The sequence below is a fragment of the Scomber japonicus genome, chromosome 18, assembly GCF_027409825.1.
Source record: "Scomber japonicus isolate fScoJap1 chromosome 18, fScoJap1.pri, whole genome shotgun sequence".
Taxonomy (NCBI): domain Eukaryota; kingdom Metazoa; phylum Chordata; class Actinopteri; order Scombriformes; family Scombridae; genus Scomber; species Scomber japonicus.
In genome coordinates this window covers 9,505,238-9,524,219 of record NC_070595.1, presented here as the reverse complement: position 1 = coordinate 9,524,219, position 18,982 = coordinate 9,505,238, and the positions used below count along the sequence as shown (strand labels likewise).

The 18,982-nt window shown below is 45.3% G+C and overlaps 1 protein-coding gene across 1 annotated transcript in view; it reads left to right on the top strand.

The window, feature by feature from the left end:
* The first annotated feature begins 2,554 nt into the window (after positions 1 to 2,554).
* The window catches only part of LOC128379475 (RNA binding protein fox-1 homolog 2-like), a 44,178-nt gene continuing 27,750 nt past the window's right edge, over positions 2,555 to 18,982 (top strand). The window contains exons 1-2 of the mRNA XM_053339102.1: positions 2,555 to 3,614; positions 13,867 to 13,917. Coding sequence (XP_053195077.1) covers positions 3,360 to 3,614; positions 13,867 to 13,917 — 306 coding nt within the window. The 5' untranslated portion in view covers positions 2,555 to 3,359. The remainder of the gene's footprint in view (positions 3,615 to 13,866; positions 13,918 to 18,982) is intronic.

The following is an 18,982-nucleotide window of genomic DNA, read 5'->3' as shown; positions in this document are numbered from 1 at the left end:
AGTGCAACTGTAAAAACAACAGATATACTAAAGCTACACATATCTTCTGCATGTGTAAATAGTTAAAACTCTATGATTGAATATTTTGTGAAATCAATTTTTTTTCAGCTTATGCAATGAAAATGAGGACACATGATCTTTCTCACTAGTTTATTAATAAATAAATAAATACAATTTGTTTAGTATTGAAGGTGAAAATACATTCCTCAGACACACATTTGTCTTTCAAATCAGCAAATTAGAGTGATATCTATGGGTGTGAGAGAAAAAGAAGAATGTTTAATTTATGAGCTATACATTTACACCTGGAATGTTAGAGAGCTTTGTTCTATTGCTCTAATGATTTAAAAGACAGGGTCTCTTCTCTCCCTGACCTTGTTGGACTTCCAGTACATGCATCTTGTCTTGGTGCCAAAGAAGGTGATGGGGTGGCAGCCTTGGATGGTCAACAACAGATGTCCTTATTGTTGTAATCAGAGATTGCCCTGACCCATGGTGTCAAATTTAAAAAGCTGAAATCAGATCATGTCTGGCATGTTTGCTTTTAAAATAACTGAAATGTTTAGTTTTTATAATCAGAGTAGAATAATTATCAGAATAGCTGCCTCTTAATTTTCTGTCAGCTAACTAATCAATTGACTAATTGTTTCATATGATCTTAACTGAACATTTGGGGTTGTGAAAGATCTCTAAAGTATGTTTGCTAAAGTGGAGCTTTCTGACAAAAAAGCTGTTCCTCTTTTCCGCACACAGTCCTACATACTGATGTTCACAGTGAAAAGTAACCTACGTATATGAAAAATGTAAGGTTTTATAACTCAAAGGGACATAATATCTGTGCAATGTGGAGACTGCAGGAGAATTACAATTGTATAAAAGATACACATTGCTACAAAAGTACAGATGTTCCTACAGATACCATAACTGGTGTATTTTTCTCTACCAATATCTTTTCATGACCCGTGAGGTCTGTGGCTGTCTTAAGTAATGACTTTTGCAGACTCTCATAGCCTCTGCCGGTGAAACAGGCAGTTGTGTGGAGTGATGTGACCTCCCTGCCGTCCATCATCGCAGGTTCAGTGGGTGGCAGAGGGACAGGCAGCAGGAGAGAGACATAGCTTGATAGAGTGAGTCACACGGAGGGACTGAGACAGCACACACACACTCACTCAATCACACACATTTACACACTGGCAGGCGGCCTAAAGTGACAGCAATCATCTGTTCTGCAGGCAGGCAGGTGAAGTGAGGAATCATTGCAGATCTTATCACACAAGCCTGTGTGTGTATGAGAGAGAAAAGAGCATTTCTCCCTCTGTGGGACATTGGTTACTGCAGATTTGCCACTATAAACCTTTCTACACAGCAGCAGCCATATGTGTTCAGTGTTGCTTGTGTATGAATTATATGACACAAAAATTTCACAACAGAGCACAACATTTTTTTAAATTTAATTTCACTCAAGATGGAAATGAGAAATGAGAAGTCATGTCACTTAAAATCCACCAGGGGGCGCAAAAACATTAAAAACATTATTCATTCCTTCAAAATATTCAGACACCAGGTGGTTGTTTCTCATTTAATCTAATTTGTATTTTTTGCCTGTCTTTGATACTTTAGATAATTATGAGCTTTTATTTGAGTTTACCTGCATACACAAATAGCCCGCTAAAAACATAACTGCATTTGTTAACCTAAAAAGTATATCCAAATTATCACAAAATGTCACACAATCTCATGCAAATACATGTTCTTGCATTATATAATGTCCCAGAGTGTGAATGCATTGTGTTTAGTGAATGTAAAAACACATAAATGATGTATTGCATATCTTAGAATGAGTCACATAAACACACACATTTTAACTCTTTTACTTCTGATTAACTAATGATAGTAATATATATGCACATTATATAGTCATGTAATATGTAAAAAGCAGTATAAACACCCTACAATTTTTTTGCCTGAAATTTGATGACTTTGTGACCCAAAATATAGGCCTGGAATTATTTAAACTTTTAAAAAACACATTTTTTGTGCAGCTGAGACACATTTTGTGTAGGTATATTGTGTAAACAGAAATCACTAATAGGTTATAGTAGACCATTATATAGTGTGATTGTAAATAATTTCCCCCATTAACAAAAAGCACTCTGAAAGCTTCATTAAGGATTAATCGCACATTGATCTGTGACTAATAAGGTATTATGAAGGATTTGTGGCTCAGAAATTTGGCAGAGGCTAATCATGAGGGTGAAGGTCAGAATATGAACAGTATGTGAGGATTAATATTTGCCATTTGTCTGTTTTGATAGTGAAGATCTTCATGTATTTATTCATTAATCGTGAAGTTTTCTTTTTTTTTTTAAAATTCCTAGGTGTATCTACTGGCAGTGTTTTAAAAAACAAAGTAGAATAATCTTCCTTTTAATTTGGCTAAACATTGAAATACATGACAGAGGAGGGAGGGGGGCTCTGAGGTAGTGGTGGTGGAGAAGGAGGGGGAGGAGGGTTTGGAGAAAAAGAAGGAGAAGGAGACGGAGGAAACGCAGACCTCAGGCCAGCCTGTCTCACCTCACTGTCTTCTACCTCTGTGCCCGGTGTTCGTACACAAATCTGACCGCGGATCAGCGCACTCGGGCTCCTTCCACACTACGAGTCACACCAACTGGGACTCAGACCAGAGGAAATCGTGTTCGTCGGCAGCCAGGTCCGCACGCCAAGTCACATCCATAGCAGAGCACGGCGAGGGAGCGGACGGTGTGATAAGACGGGACTGAAACCAAAGGAGAAAAAGGCTGGTAGGAAACAACAGAGAGGCTTTAATGAAAAAACACATTTAGCTGAAACGGGAGAGAGAGAGGACTGGCTGGCCCCGCAGAAGGAGGAGTAGTACGCGTAGCTAATTTCCAACATTTTCTATTATTGGCAGCGAGAGTGTGCTCACCGAGCCACAGTTATAAAGAGAGCTAGCGGTATGTAATGCTAGCACGCTAGCGAATGTTAGCTGGCTAATTAGCTCGTCAGGCATCCAAGAGTCGGACGTGTGATCTTTATTAAAATAGGTCACTGTTTGGCGTCGTTTTACTTTTTTTGGAGAAAGCCGTGCTTAATGTGCTTTGTGTGGAATCCTGGCAGGCTCATAATGCTCTGCCTCGAATAGCTAACGCCAAGTTAGACATAATAAAACAGTACAAGCTGCCTGTATTAATGAATTGCTAAAAATCAGTTCAATATTATTTGTCTGCGCGTCTTGTGGAAAAGCCAAATCCATTGTGAATTCCGAGCTGTGGACAATTAAAAAAGGAGAAGGCAACGGAGGAAAAACAGACTTTTGACTGGTGACTGTCTGCCGTCCAATGTTAATGTCGACCGACATTGCATCTATAATGCTTCCCGTTAGTCGGGGAATAATGGACCGGGAAAGAGACATTGATACAGCAGCGGGACCCCATGCGAGCGCGGCCGGGGGTCCAGCGGCTGTCCGGGGGATGAAGCGAGGAGACCCGGAGCCCGACGCTCAGACAGCCCCTGCCCTGACTGACTTAGCCGGGGCGGAGTGCAAAAGACCAAGAATAGACGGGACCGGGAGTGTTGTTGGTGACATTGGCCAGGTAAGAACACAATGTAAACACATGTAGTATCCATTTGTCACATCTGTGTCGTTTTGTTTCTATCTCGGCGTCATGTGTGCAGCATTGTATCAAAGTATCATCTGCCCTCCCCTTTCTTCTTCTGTAAAAGCTTTTGTTCCTCAGCGTCAGCAGAGAGTGATGGTAATGTTTTGACAGGCCCCCTTTCTCTCATCAACAACATAATCATGCATCAATGCAGCAAACAGAAAAAAATCGTTTCATTAAAAAGAAATGTGAGCTTAATGAATTACACAGAAATGTGCTGCTGTTGAAATGTGCCTGGCTGACTGTAGCTGTAGCTCCTGGAGCAGCTCAGTGAAGGAGCATGACCATACCAAGCCAGACAAAGGTAATATGATACAGGCTCCATTGCTATGACAGACAGCAACACAGCAAAGATCAGACCCATTCATCATGCCCTGGCTTATGGAAAGTGAAGCAGTGCTTTGTCACATGGTCTACTGTAAATTTTCTTATTCACATGGATGAAATTACTCAAACCTGTGATGATAATTTGCAGTGAGTCACCACATCAAATCCTGATACACAACGCGTGTGCCATTAATCGCTGCATGCCCCCCCCTCCCTCCCCAGATTGTCGCTAGGTGTTAAAAGAGAGAGGCAGACAGAGATTGGGGGAGGGGTCACCACAGTGAAAGACAAAGAACAGACCCTTTTGGTGTAGGCTGAAGGAGAGAGAGAGGGGGCTTGGGGGGCCCTTCTTACACGGGTCTTCCCTGTTTTCATGACTCGACTGCTGAGGCAGCAAAGCATCAGCAGCCATTCTCGCCTCCGCCGGACTAATCTGTGTATATTACAGTAAACCAGGAGACTGCCGAGGCGCAGAGTCCACTTCTCTCGCTTGCACTCCGGGGATCTCTTACTACACATTGTTCACACACACACACACACACACACACACACAGACATATGCTTTCAAGTGTCCATAATCCAACAGCACAAGGGGAAAATTTTTTAGCTGACGTCTGGTGTTTTAGTCCAGCGAAACAGCACTAACAATAGTCGAAGGGCAGGCGGACATGGTTCGAGGTCATCGGCAGGTAATTGAATCCTGGGGAACTGGTAAAATACTTTAATTGGGTGCGCGGCTGACCTGCTGCAATGACAAATGGGTCCCACATAAAGCTACGGTGCTCAGCAAGCTCCACACACAGGATGGATGCCGACGATGAGGAAAGGTTATAGCCCGCCGGCAGAGATGATGTGAAAATGAGCAGCGTAGCATGGGGAGGAATTCTCACTTGCCCATCAGTTATATTGATCGCCGGGCACCGGGGGGGGGGGGGGGGGGGGGGGTCAGGCTGGAAATAGGATGGAGAGGAGAAAGAGAAAGAAGGGTGAGTGGGATAGATGTACGGGGTGAGGGGGTGGGTTAGGCAAGAAGGTGGAGGACAAAGAAAGAGCGGACATGGACATAATATTTGGACAGAAAAGAGACACAGATGCAGTGTAGAATGGATAGATTCATAGAGGGGAAATAAAGGATGTGGAGGCGAGGAGAGAGAGGACAGAAGGGAAATCGGACCCATTAGTTCGCCTCCATCAGGGATCATAATAAAGGATGAGAGGAAAGTGATGGATGGCGGGAATGGCACAATCAGTTGGTGGGATGAGAGATAAGCAGCAGGATACGCTCTGAATGAAGATGAGCAGTTGAATAACTCTGCCTACTTTATGCAAAGGGTAAATATATATATATAAATAAATAAAAGAAAAAAAGAAAAGTGACATTGAGGGGATATGCCGGCAAGTCAGTCATGGTGGTTGGATGGCAGTCGCTCACTGTGGTTTAGTGCGTGCTCAGGGGTGAGGTAGATGAGTTCAGTGGATACTCTGACAACTGAACGCACCCCCCAAAAAATTACCATACGACACCCATTGAGAGAGGTAGAATGCCGACCTTCCCGGGCTGACTGTAAATCACAATCACGAGCGTAATAATAAATGAGAGTGCAGCGGATTGTCCCCCCACCCCACCCCCCTTTTGTTGCTCTTGCTCTCCATCCCCCCCACCCCCACTCATCATATTCCCCCTGCTCCCCTCTAGCTGTCCTCTGATTTCCCCCCCCTACCCTTCTCCTCCTCCTCCTCCTCCTCTGTCCCTCTACTCCCTCCCTCCCCGTCTCCCCCAGGCATATTTCCAGATTGCTAATTGACTCCTGGTTCACAGGCTTTCAGTGTGCCAGTGAGGCAAGCCACCTCCCCCCTCCCCACATTCACTCTTTCTCTCTCTGCCGTCCCATCTCCCTCTGCCATCTTTGATTCTCTCTCTCTCTCTCTCTCTCTCTCTCTCTCTCTCTCTCTCTCTCTCTCTCTCTCCCTCTCCCCAACTCCGATCACTCACATTTATACAGCAACATCCTCCACTTTATTTCCAGCCCTGTGTCTGTCTCGTCTCTTGTTTTTTTTTTTTCTTCTCATTTTAGGTTTTTCCTGTGATCTCCTACAACTGTCACCCCCTCTCTCCTCCTATCACTTTATGTTTTTTTTTTTTTTGTTTTGTTTTGTTTTTTCCAACTCTCCACTGGTAGTATTGATGCTTCCCCTTGAGGCAGTGATGTGGTCCACTCAGATGGAGAGGGAGTACAGTTCTAACTCTCTCCCTCTCTCTCTCTCTCTCTCTCTCTCTCTCTCTCCACTCTTTCTCGCTCCCTCTCTCTCTACATCTGTCTGTCTATCTCGCTCGCTTTCTGAGAGCCGATTTGTCCTATCGTTGGCAGTAAAGAGGCTTTGTGTCGCGCTAACGAGATCAAAGCTCATTTAGGAGAGGGCATTAACCAGACTGATCGCTTTAACGGGCCAGTGCAAAGGGAGGGGGTAGAGGGGGGGGGGCGGGCAAGGAGTGTGCGGGACAAGGGAGGAGAGGAAGAGGGGAGGGGGGCAGGATTTTGATACGCATGGACAGATCGCTTAGATGTGTTATTACAATTTTGCTTTCAGTATTTTCTATAAACACACACATGGGCACATGACCTTTTTTTTTCCTGCTCAGCAGCCCAGTGAAAGATCGAGCCTGTCGTATCGGCTGCTAATGAAAATGTATCGCAGCCAACAGTCAGCTGGCGACCATTCACCTCAGAAAACAGGCATTAAAGGAAACCCCGGAGGTCTTATTGAGGTTACTCAGTACTGGAACTAAATTGCCCCCACAAACACAAATTTTGAAAATAGTTTTCCTTGTGAAGTGAACACACTCTAATATCTGTTGTTGATATCTCTTGTTGATATCATCGTTTAAATTTAAGCTCAAATACCATAATTGATTATTTGTTGGTATCAGTTTCATATATTTGGAAATCAATTAAATTTTATTTGACTTGTCAGACAAACAGCAATTTTAAGACATCAGTTTAGTCTTTTTGGTTGTAATATTTTTAACACTTCATAGACTTGGAGGTTGCAAAGTCACAAAATAAGTAACCGATTAAGAGGCCTATACAATGAAAAGAGGTGTTGGTTGGCGTCCCTAATCTTTGACTGTAAAATAGCAAGATAAAGCTGTCTTTGCTAAGAATTACCTATAGCTCTAGTGATCGTAACGCTACAGTAGGCGCCAGTCCTGCATGTACGTCTGTGTGTAACTGTAGCCTAAAAGTGTGCCTGTCCTTCAGAAGTCAAGCAGTGTCTGAATTATTCACAGAAAAGAAGAAATCTCCTCAGTAGGGGAACAGTGTTACGAAGAGGCAGAGGAGACAGGTGGGTCGGGTCGTGGGTTCGGCCCATATCCAACGTGCGCCATTACGTCTAACTAAGGGTCAGATACAGAATTCTACCTGGTCTCATGCTCACGGCCGCCAACTGCTGTTTAATGATCGCTGTTAAACTTTAAGCCGCAGCACAGCAGAGTCACCCTTGACTTTTGAACTGGCAACGATAAGCTAAAAATTCCCTCAGACAAAGTTGCTCAACTCGTATTCTTTCTCTCCCGTGTGTGTTTTGTTCGATTCACCGCTCCCGATTGGTGCAAGTACAATAGCAGTATTACCAAAGGATAAAGGAATAATCATGTAGAGGAAAAGAAGAAAAGAGAAATGGAAGTATTCATTAAAAAAAAGAGACAGATTAGAGAGTGCTCTTCCTCTCTCTGTTGCTCTCTTTCTCCTTACTCTTGTTAAGCACACTGCTTTCAGCTCTCTTAACATGACACTTACATGTTAACGCTCCCTTTATGGTCATCATGTCACCCCTCCTCTCCTCTCCCCTCACCCCCCTCTCCTCTTTTACAAGCCTCCTCCCCAAGGCTGCCCCCAAACTGTCATATGCGCTCCCATCTCCACCCACACACACAACGAAATGTCAATTCAGTGTTTCCCTTACACGGGGGTCATCTGTGACGCCCCGCCACAGCATTGTCACAGCTGCCACAGTGTCATAAATAATTCAGACTCAGTTCAGAAATATACCTGGGATCCGTAATGTCGCCCCATCCTTTTTTAAGACGAGCCGTCGACTTGTTTAAGTGAGTGTTCGGTTTATTAGGCATCGTAACGTACCGCACGCCAGCAGTGGACTCCAGGCTTTGCCTCGACAAAGTGAAATAATTAGATGTGACAGGAAACAACGGAGCAGTATACCGTGCAGTATATTGGTGGAAGTTACAGGGCAAAAAAAAAAAAGTGTGTTCAGCATTTCTCCTTTTTAAATGAAATAAATAAGTAATGAGTTATGTTGGTGCTTATCATCGGTAATGTTTTATATCTAATACTCACTTGTCCACATTAATATTTAGTTTTCTGTCTGCTGAGATTGGAATAAGAGCAGAAGCAGAGGAATAACATAAGAAAAAAGTCAATGTGTATGGATGTGAATAAAGCTGCAAACATTGATTTATTTGGTTAATAATTATATAATAGTCTTCATTAATGTTGATAATAAAGTCACCTTTTAGACAAAAACACCAGACATTTGATGGTTTCAGGCTCTTAAAGTTGAGGACTGTTTTTTCTTACTGTAAATAAAATATGTTGAAGTTTTGGGACTGTTTGACGAACAAAACAAGACATTGGATGATGTTACTTTGCACTCTAGGATATTGTGATTCTAATTTTGTTCAAGATTAGTTTTTGCCTTCATTTTGATAGTAGGTGGCATATAGGCCGACAGGAAACAGGGAGAGAGAGAGGAATGACCTGCAGCATAGGTCCCTTGCTGAATCGAACCAGGGAGGCTGGCGGTATGTGGCATGCCCGGTAACCACTCAGCTACCAAGGCTACCAAGTTTCATAGACCAGAAGATGAATCGATGAATCTGGAAAATAATCATTAGTTGCGGCCTTGGATGCCATTCTTAAAACAAACTGGATGCATAGATTGTAAGGTGGAGTTGTACTGTTCAGTCACGATGTGCCATGATGCCACATGGTGAAGAGATTGATCCAGCATGTGGTTTTGACCCTGTAACAGTTGTTGTAACATGAGATGGACATGTTGTGCACAATCAGGCAGTGTTGTGTATCTATTACATTCACCATCACCAATAAACTATCTTCACATTGTTCAGATTCACTTAAGAAGAAACAGCAAAACCAAAGTTTGTTAAAGTAGGAACAAAGTGTAGAAGTAGATCTCTGGAGGCACCCGACACATTAAGAAGACACTTCCTGTCATCCACACAGTCAGAGGAGAGGTAAAAGCCTTAGAGCCACATGTTTTCTTACTGTGGGATTGGAGACAATAACCTGTACCTGGTTCAACAGAGGTGTTAAAACGCCTTCTCCTTTAGACAACACAATAAACTAAAAAAAGACCACAATAACACATAGCTGTCTCCTCCTGCGGGCATGTTTTTGGGCGCTGCGGTGTCTAAAAAAGGTGCCGTCGTAAGTAATAAGCCTCAGTCCTGCAGGAAACGCTGTGATTCATCTCGTCTTTCTACCCATCTTCTTCCGGTTGTCTTTGTCTGACTTTAGGTCCCACATTATCCGCTACCCTTTTTTACAAGAATTTGTCATTTTCAGCTCCATCATTCGGCTTTGATGTATCTTTTTCGAAGCACGGCGTTTTGACAAATCACACGCGCGCCTCCGCCACCCGCTTATCGTTCCAGCGCCCTCCAGACTCTTCCGTTAATTCCTTTTTTTCCCCCCTAAGTTTCCGCATTTTACCTTGGTTACCGTTTGATCCTCTGGGAGTCTTTTGTTAAATTGGCGGAGCTTCACAGAATCATCACCTGACTCAACATATTCTTTGTGGGCCTCAGATCTGGTTGCACAACTGGAGTTGATGATCTCGAGCTCAGTCTTAAGGGTGGTGCTTTTTAGTTTTAGTTTTTCAAATGTTTGGAGGCCTTTGAAAGTTATTTGACGTTAACTCTGGCACCTAAATCTGAATCACACCCTCTATGTACAGTAGAAGTAATGCTGGGCTTTGTCACAGCTGTAGTGTGCTCTACAGTGAAAATGTTTAGGTCTCATAGGTGAAGCTTTTTCTTCAGCAGGTGGGATTTTTCTTCCAGTCGGCGACACGATCGAGACCATAAAACCAAACATCCACTGCTCCGTTAGGGACCACTGGATGCCTGCTGTAAGGGCCCCACCTCCTCCCTCTCTTAATTACCCTGCCCCCTCCTCCTCTTTCTCTCTCTCTCTCTCTTCCCTCCCCTCTCACCATCTGTTGACCTCATGTCATTTTGCCTTCCTTCACCACCGCTGCTCCTTTTTCTTTCCCCCCTTTTCGCTTCTACGCGTTTTGCTCCAGCAACTCCCCAACTTCTTTTCCTTCTCCTAAAATAGCAAGTTGGAGAGAGAGAGAGAGAGAGAGAGAGAAAATAAACAAGAGAGACGCCCTTTAGTTTTGCCCTCCGCAGAGTCAGAGAGGGGGATATAGAGAGAGAGAGAGAGAGAGAGAGAGAGAGAGAGAGAGAGTGTTTATGTGTGTGTGTGACTGGTTTTCTGTGCTTTAGCTGATCCCTGCCAGTGCAGTCTGAAGCCCTCACAGTCAGCCAGCCGGCGCCTTCAAAGGCTCCTCCTCACTCGCAAACTGTATGGAATTAACTTAATGGAAACTTGGAAAAAAAAAGAAGTGCAGCAGGAAGGCCCTGACTCTCAACCTGGACGGGCTTAGCAGAGCACACTGACTTAGTTAATTTTTTTTTTTTAAAAAGGGAAAATGAAGAAAAATGATGGCAGGCATGTACGCGGTTTTCTTTTGTATATATTTTAAGACACGCAGGCATGTAATATACTTTAAAAGCAAAGCCATATGGCAAAGAGGGAGAGACAGAGACAGAGAGAGAGAGAGAGAGAGGGAGAGGGAGTGAGTGTGTGTACTAGAGTGTGGGTAAATGAGTGTTTGAAAACTAGGTATCAAGTTCAGACCCCCTCCGACCCCCTCCACCACCACCACCACCACCACCGTTTTTTTAAACAAAATATAAATCACATGGCATTCTTAACTCATGACTCATTGTCTCCGTTTCGCAAACGTTTTACCGCTTTTATATTTCTCTCCCCTTTTTTTTTCTTGGCTTCTGCCGTCTCATTCCCCCACATTCTTCCTCCCATGTGTGCACGTCTGTCTCTGCCCTTATTTTTCATCAAACTCTTGTCCTTTCTTTTTCTTCTTTTTTCTTCAAACCCCCCTCCCCCCACCCCCCACCCTTCCAATCCATCTATCCCAGCTCCGTCCCTCCTCCTTCTTCCCTTCCTTCTCTCACAGACAGATTGATTCCAGATGTTGCTCAACTCTACCCTCTCTCCCTCCTCTTGTCCTTTCTACGTAAACTCCTCCTCCCACCTCCTCCCTTCCTTTCTCTTTCTTCTCTCCACTAACACTCCACTCCGTCCATTGCAGAACTAACCAGCCACTCTATAATTTGATGGTTGGGATATAATTTTGGTTTAGATTTCACCACCATTCCAATTTTTTTTTTTCCTCCCAGTTTTTGAAGCTAGCATGGCGCCCACGCTCTTACTTTGACTGTAAATGAGATTTTAAAAAAATCAAACAAACTCATTCTCAGCAATCACTTGTAATCGTATCTATTTGTAGTAATCGGATTAAATGATCGCATTTCTTCAGCTGCTAGTGTTTAGTTTCCCACCCATCGTGATCGACTCTAGCTCCAAAACTGAGCAAATATAATGTAAGGCAGTTTTTTTTGGCGCACCGAAACCAGATGTCAGCTTAATTCTATTTGAAACGCATCATGCTGTTAGTAAGTCGCAACACGCACCACCTTTTTTTAAAAATTTAAAGCAGGAAGGAGTTTTCTCATTCCCGCCAACGTCGCCCCCCTGAGGCTTTGCATGATTAGAGATTCAGCTCCGAACATCTCATCTCATACCACATTCCCAATCCGCGCCACGCCGAGCACCAGCAGCTTCTTTTTTTTTTTTTTTTTTTGTTAACACAGTGAGCGTGTTGCAGAATATGAGCCCCGTCCATTTGCTTGTGAACGCGACGCACCAAGGAGAGCGTTCCCCCCGGGGACGAGGCACGAGGGGGAAATTGGTTCCAGATGAAACAGGAAGTGGAGAACGGAGACAAAGAAAGGGCTGTTTCAGACAAGAGGGGGGTGGTGGTGGGGGGGAAGGGAGGACGGGTCTCGAGTCTGGACACAAACACACACACACGCGCGCACACACACACACACACACACACACACACACACACACACACGGGTTTACTGCTCATGCATCAAATGTTTCTTTCTCATACGTACTTATTCTTTACATCTGGCATTTATTCCCCCCTCATACTCTCATTGCTAATAACTTAATTTCCCCCCTTCAGCTTCCCCTCCGGCCCGCTCCGTCTAGACATTTTTCCCTTCTTCATTCGTTCATCCATACATCATCATCACCACATCTGTTTTTGCTCTCAGCCTATACATCTTCAAGCCCTTTTTAGCCTCTTTATAAGAGTCGAACTGCGTTTGCTTAGTTCTCCGGGATCAACTTTCATAGCCTGGTTCGCATCCCTCCGACGTCAGACACGACCAGAACGAATGCAAATTCCGGAAGTGGTTCCCGCATGCAGGCGGCTCAAGGTCAGGGCCGAGAGGTTAAGTCTGTTGACACTCTTCAGAAGCCAAATCTGCCCCCTTTAGCGGCCGCAGAATCGCAGACGAGCCCACACTCAAGCCGTTTGGGCTGAATGGGCCGAGTGTGTTCAGGCTGGATTTTGTCCGCTCCTCATGTCCTCCAGATTAATGAAAACATCAGCAGCTCCTACAGACTAAGCATCCCCTCTTCCATATACACACATCTCTCTTTTTTATCCCCCCCAGACCTTCTCTAGTCTTCCTCTCCCCTCCCCCCCTTTTCCCTTTTTCCCCCTTTCTCCCTCAGGAGAGCAGAGGCATGAGTCTCAACAGGAGGTCATGTTTTCTCTGCGAGGCATGCCAGCAGGCTAGACTGCGCTAGTGTCATCTCTCTCACCGCTGTCAAAATATCATGGTTTGGTTAACTTTCTCCATTGTTCCAATACCTCTCCTCCACCTCCTCCTCCACTTTCTCCCCTTCAACCTCTTTGTCTTTCTTCCTCCTCCTCCTCCTCTTCACCTAGCTCCCGCCGCAAAAACAATGGTTCCTCTCGCCGGGGCAAAAATGACACAGAAGAGCAAATAATAGTGAGAGAGACAAGAGAGGGAGAGAGACAGAAATAATCTAATTAAAAGTAATTACAGAGCAATTAACCACAACACTGGTTTCTGGGGCAGCGTCAATGAGGGACGGGGGGCTCCCCCCTTCATGAGCGGATCACGATTGGTTAGCTGGATATGAAAAATGTCGGTAAGCCGGAGTAATGGTTCACCAGTCACGGCGCACACACACATACACACACACACACACACACACACACACACACACACACACACACACACACACACACACACACACACACACACACACACACACACACACACAGAGACTGTTAACTCACTCCCCAAGTCTTTTCCTTTCATCAGGTGTCTTCTGTCCTCATATGAACTGTGTCTTTTTTAGCATCATTGTTGTTTTAATCGAAATCTGTCTAAGCAAAGAAGAAACCCTGTTATACCAACCGCATTTGTTTTCTTCCTGTATTTAGTTTTATAACAAGCTACAGTTTTGTTTTTTTCTATATCTGAGCGTGTGCTTCACCTGTAAATGTAAAAGTTTTGGACTTGTCATGCCACATGCACTCGTTCTCAAAAGCTCAGCCACTTACATCGCTCTCTCCCTCTCTCTTCCTCCCTCTCTCTACTCCCTCCTGTTGTCTCTTGCAGAACAATGAGCCTCTAAACCCTGGTTTCCATGGATACCCACCTCACAGTCAGGTAAGAGATTAGTGACGGCTCGCGAACCTCCATAACAATAAATTTATCCCCCCCAAAAAAATGGAAGTACAGTGCTCTGAAATCACTTGAGATGTGCTGCTTTTCAGCTAAGTTCAGACAAATTGAATTCATTTAAAAGAAGATAAGAGAGTGTTTGCACCTTCTGTTCCTCTAAATATTGGAACAAATATGTGGTGTTGTTTTTTTTGCACATACAATATAATAAAAATCATTTTAGAAAGCTTTATTGTACTCGACCAGCAGAAGCATCCATCTAGGTCTAGGTCCTGTTGCAGGATGAGTCTCTGATGTGCAACGATGGCGTCATTATGGAGACGGTTACGAAGTTCTGCAGGGTTCTAGTTTTATTTTTCCTCCTCTAGAGCCCGCGGTAGCTTATAAATTGCAGGATTTGCAGGAAGGGATTGAAAGAGGGAGCGATCGAGCTCTTCTTTCAAAGGCCCGACCATCAAATAAAAAAAGAAAAAGTCGAGAAATGACGCTATCACCGCCTTTCAACTTAAGCTCCGCACCATTCCGAACGCCACGCTGTTTCCACAATCCTACCCCCCCCCCCCCCACACACACACACACACACACACACACACACACACTGTCGTTTCTCCTAATGCCTCTCACAGTCTCTCTCTTCCACTCTTTTTCTTATTCTAAGTGTCTCTCCATGCATATTGCTCTCAGTAATGAGTGCCTTATGTGTGCAGCGCAGTGGCAGAGTAGCTGACTATTTTCTTATCTACCTCCGAGCAGCAGAGCACATTGAACGGCTCAGACCAGCTCAGTGCTCGAGTGTGCGTGTGTGCGGATGAGTTTGTGCGAAAGGATTTGTGTGTGTGTGTGTGTGTATGTGTGTGTGTCAGTGTGTCGGGGATGTGCAGCTCTCTGGCAGTGCCACAGGAGGGGAGTGTTGGTCTGTGAGCCTGTTCGCCCCCAGCCTCCCTCCCCACATCACAACAAGGGAGATTCTCAAAGGCCTCATCTCTTTCCATGTATTCTTCTTCTTCTTCTTTTTTTTTTTTTTTTCTCTCTCCCTCTACTCCTGTTCTACCCTTAGCATCTCCTTTCTTGGGAATACAGCTCTCCAACAGCGCGAGAGAGCAACTTAAAAGAGGCTGACGCTGTAAGAATTTGTCTTTCAGGTTTTAAAGTCAGTTTTTATGTAATATCAAATATCCCCTTCCCCTCCCCTCCCCTTTTTCGTCCGATATTCAGTTATTTCTGTCGCTGACGTGTCGGCAAAAATAAAGATTGCGAAAGAAGATTAAAGGCGAGGCGGGGAACGAGAGAGGATGAGGCAGGGGAGCGGAATAGAGGTGAAAGGGAAGCAAGTTATTTAAGATGGCTTGCCTGCAGGGCACAAGATCATACAACAGTCAGTTGCTCAGTTAGAGCAGTGCGTACAGTAGATTCCAGTCTCGCCCAGATTCCTCTGCTCTGCTCGGAAGACAAACACCCGAACAAGAGAAACACTTTACGGTGATCAGCGGTACGTCTGAACACCCCCCACCTCGATGCACAACGCCCGACACACACACACACCGCCGCATTTGTTTAATAAATGATTTAAAAGTCGTCCCTGCAAATGTATTCTGCCCTTGAGCACACACACACACACACACACACACAGTCTCCAGCTCACTAGCTGCTGGTTATCATGCAAATGGGGCCGAGCGGAGCCTAGCTTAGCCTGATTGGCTTGTTCACCGCTGCAGTACATTTGTCTTAGTAATGCTCCCGTCATATGTTATGCATGCATGTTTGAAGTGCCTGTAGGTCTGTCTGTGTCAATACCAGTGTGTTAAACGGTCACAGGCTCCTGCGGGTCCCTGCTGCTACACACGGTGAGGTGAGTGTGTGTGTGTGTGTGTGTGTGTGTGTGTGTGTGTGTGTGTGTGGGGAGTGGGGAGTGGGTGTGTGCATGGCCATTCTGACCCTCGGGGGCCATACATGTCAGTCTCCTGCTGTTTAGGTCACAAAGATGATCAGGGTTAACAACAGACACACACACACACACACACACACACACACACACACACAAACAAGCACATCATAGAGGCTACATTCCTAAGCAGTGTTATACCATTTAGCAGGTCTTCATCTTTACAAGAACACTTGCTATTCTTCAATAACCGCTCTTATTACTATAGAATAGTTACGCCTCAGTTATCTATTTTCTGGATACTTTCTTTGAAGAAGGAGGCCTTTGTGTGAGTCAGCTGATGAGTGTGGAGTAGATATAGGCCTTTGTTTGAGTGTGTGTGTGTGTGTGTGTGTGTGTGTGTGTGTGTGTGTGTGTGTGTGTGTGTGAGCCAAAGTTTAGGAGCCCGAAAATGATCGCAGCGCATCTGTGTGTACATTATGTGCGTGTGTTTGTGCGAGAAAGCGCGCGTGTTTATCGCTGCGTCCAGTCTACGCGCTTAATCCCCTCAGATCATCCCCTATTCATCCTCTCATCCTCCTCACTTACAGCCCCTAATCCTGTCATCCCTCGCTCTCTCTTTTTTTTTACGGCCAACCCTTTTATCCATTTATCTCTCTATCCCGTTATCTACCGCTCGCATCCCCACGTCCTTCCCCCCTCCCTCTGTCCATTTGCCCCCTTTTTTTTTAATTACCCCCTACCACCACCACCTCCATTCACTTATCTCGCCCTCCCTCCCCCGTCCCTCTGGACCCAGTTCTAGCCAGACTCAGCAGATGTCTGAAAGCTTGGCATCAGGGCTTTTTTTTTTTTTTTTTCTTCCGCAGAGTTCGGTCCCTCCCATATGAAAATGCAGTGCAAAGAACTGCACTCTCATCTCTGCAAATTGCGCCCCCCCACCCCCCACCCCCAAACAACTTTAGCAGTGGGAAGCGAGAAGGGAGCCCGAGCCAGAAAAAGGCGCAATGCACCGTGATATAGACTCATGTTCAGGTTGAGATTTTTAAAGGCGCTCCCTCAGTTTTTGTGAGACTTCCATCTGTGTGATGAAGGCAGCTGCAGCGGAGATGGTGATCTAGGAGCCTACCCACGCAGCTGTCTACCTTTTTAGCTGTCTACCGACCGGCCTACCTACCACTGCTTTTTTGGAGCTGACAAGCCTCCACGTAATAAATAAATCATCAAAAAAAAGCTGCAATGCAGTGGGGGTCGCATTCGCGTTCAGTATTCTCAGGCGTGCTAGTGCGTGGATAGACGGCATCTTCTTCCTTCCTGTTCCTTTCTATCTCTCTCTCTCTCTGTTTTTCTCTCCGGGGGGTTTGAAGAGACAGCAGCACCAGCTTTCTGACTCCATCCAGATCCAGAGGTTAGATGGCTAGGTAGAAGGATGGATGCTTTGATGGATAGGAGGGACTGAGGCTGAGAGGGAGGGAAAGTTTAAAAGAGGGGGCGGGAAGCAAGGGGGGGAAGGCAGCAGGAACGGTTGTAACGCGAGTGCGTGAATGACAGACGCAGAGCTAAAGAGAAGAGAAGAGAGAGAGAGCAGGAGAGAGGAGAAACTCAGGCTGTCAGGAGGACAGAGAAAGAGACAGAAAGGCCCCGAGGGGGGATCATAGCAGCAGGGGCCAGGGAGACGCAAGAAAAAAGAGAGGCAGAGAGTGACAGTACGAGCCCCGCACACGCCGGAGAAGAGGAAGAAGGGACGGACGGCGAAAAGGGGGAAGGAGGAGGAAGAGTCAGAGAACGAGGGAGAATTTGAATGTGCGAGGCAGGCAGACGCGGACCGAAGCCATCGTCAGCTCATGGTCCTAGAGCACAGACAGGGGAGAGGAGGAACAGGAGGAGAGCTAGAAACACACAGGGAAGAGGAGAGGAGAAGGGACGAGAAGGTGGAGAGCTGGTCAGCAATTGTCCCTCAAGATCAGACAATGATGGGGCTGTACTACCCTGCAATGCTCCCGGTAAGTTCATTTCTTTAGCAGGACAAGCTTTCAAGAAACAACCGAGTGCACATGTTGAGAAAAGCAAGACCAGAACAAGGAAAAACAACAGAGATCATTATGGTTTTTTTTTCTTTTCCCATTAGTGTAGTTTGGCTTGATGGGAAAAAAAAGTCATTAGTGTGCTGTTTATGGTATGGCCTGTTTTGCTTTGCTGTGTCTTGGCTCAGGTGAGGCCTTTGTCAGATAGTTGGCAGGGCATCAGGCTAACAGCAGGGCTTGTCCCTGCAGCTCTGCTCCTTTCACTCTTTAACTCTTTGCAACTAAGTAGTTCTTTAGGAAGAAATCATGCTAGTGGCTCATTACCACACTGTAAATAAGCAACTTTATTCATCTTTTTACTTGTCACATTACACAGGGAGACTTCGTTCACGCTTGTGCAAGAGCTGCAGAATTACACTGTTGTGACTATGTTAAAATAGTAACTTAGCACTGTTAGCACTGCAGATTATGTTTATATAGTTGACGTTGTGTTGCTCCACTGCTCTTAACATATGGTGGGCGTGTCTGTGCTACTTTAGCTGACAAGACAGCCTGAGGATGAGAGCTGCTCTCCGGCTCTGTTCTAGCATGTCCTGCTCTGTGGTCTTGGGTTCCTTTGGGCCTTGTAGAGGGGTGGGAGGAGGGGGCTAGGGAGGCGCATTTGCATTTGGAACATGCCAACCTCTGCTTTCACTGCCTGTGTTGACATGCATGTGCGGTGGGTATTACATGCTGTCGCCATGCTGCCTAAGCACAGTGTGATGTTATATTTTATAATCTGCGTGTGTGTGTGTGTGTGTGTGCGTGTGTCATGTAATGTCATGTGCACAGAGGGGGCAGCCCGAGATTTTGTCAAGCGAGTCAACGTTGTCATCCAAGCTGTCCAAGCAGTTTAAACTTCATCCGTCCCCCGATTGAGTGAGACAGGTGCCAAGGCACAGTTGTTGCATTTGCGCAGACATGGAGACGCGCACACACACACGCACGCACACACACACACACACACACACACACATACACATACACATACACATACACATACACATACACACACACATACACATACAGCAGTTGTTGCTAGGTGTGCTTTTCTACCCCCCTCCCCTTCTCTTATGGCACAACAAACTCATTCACACACATACTA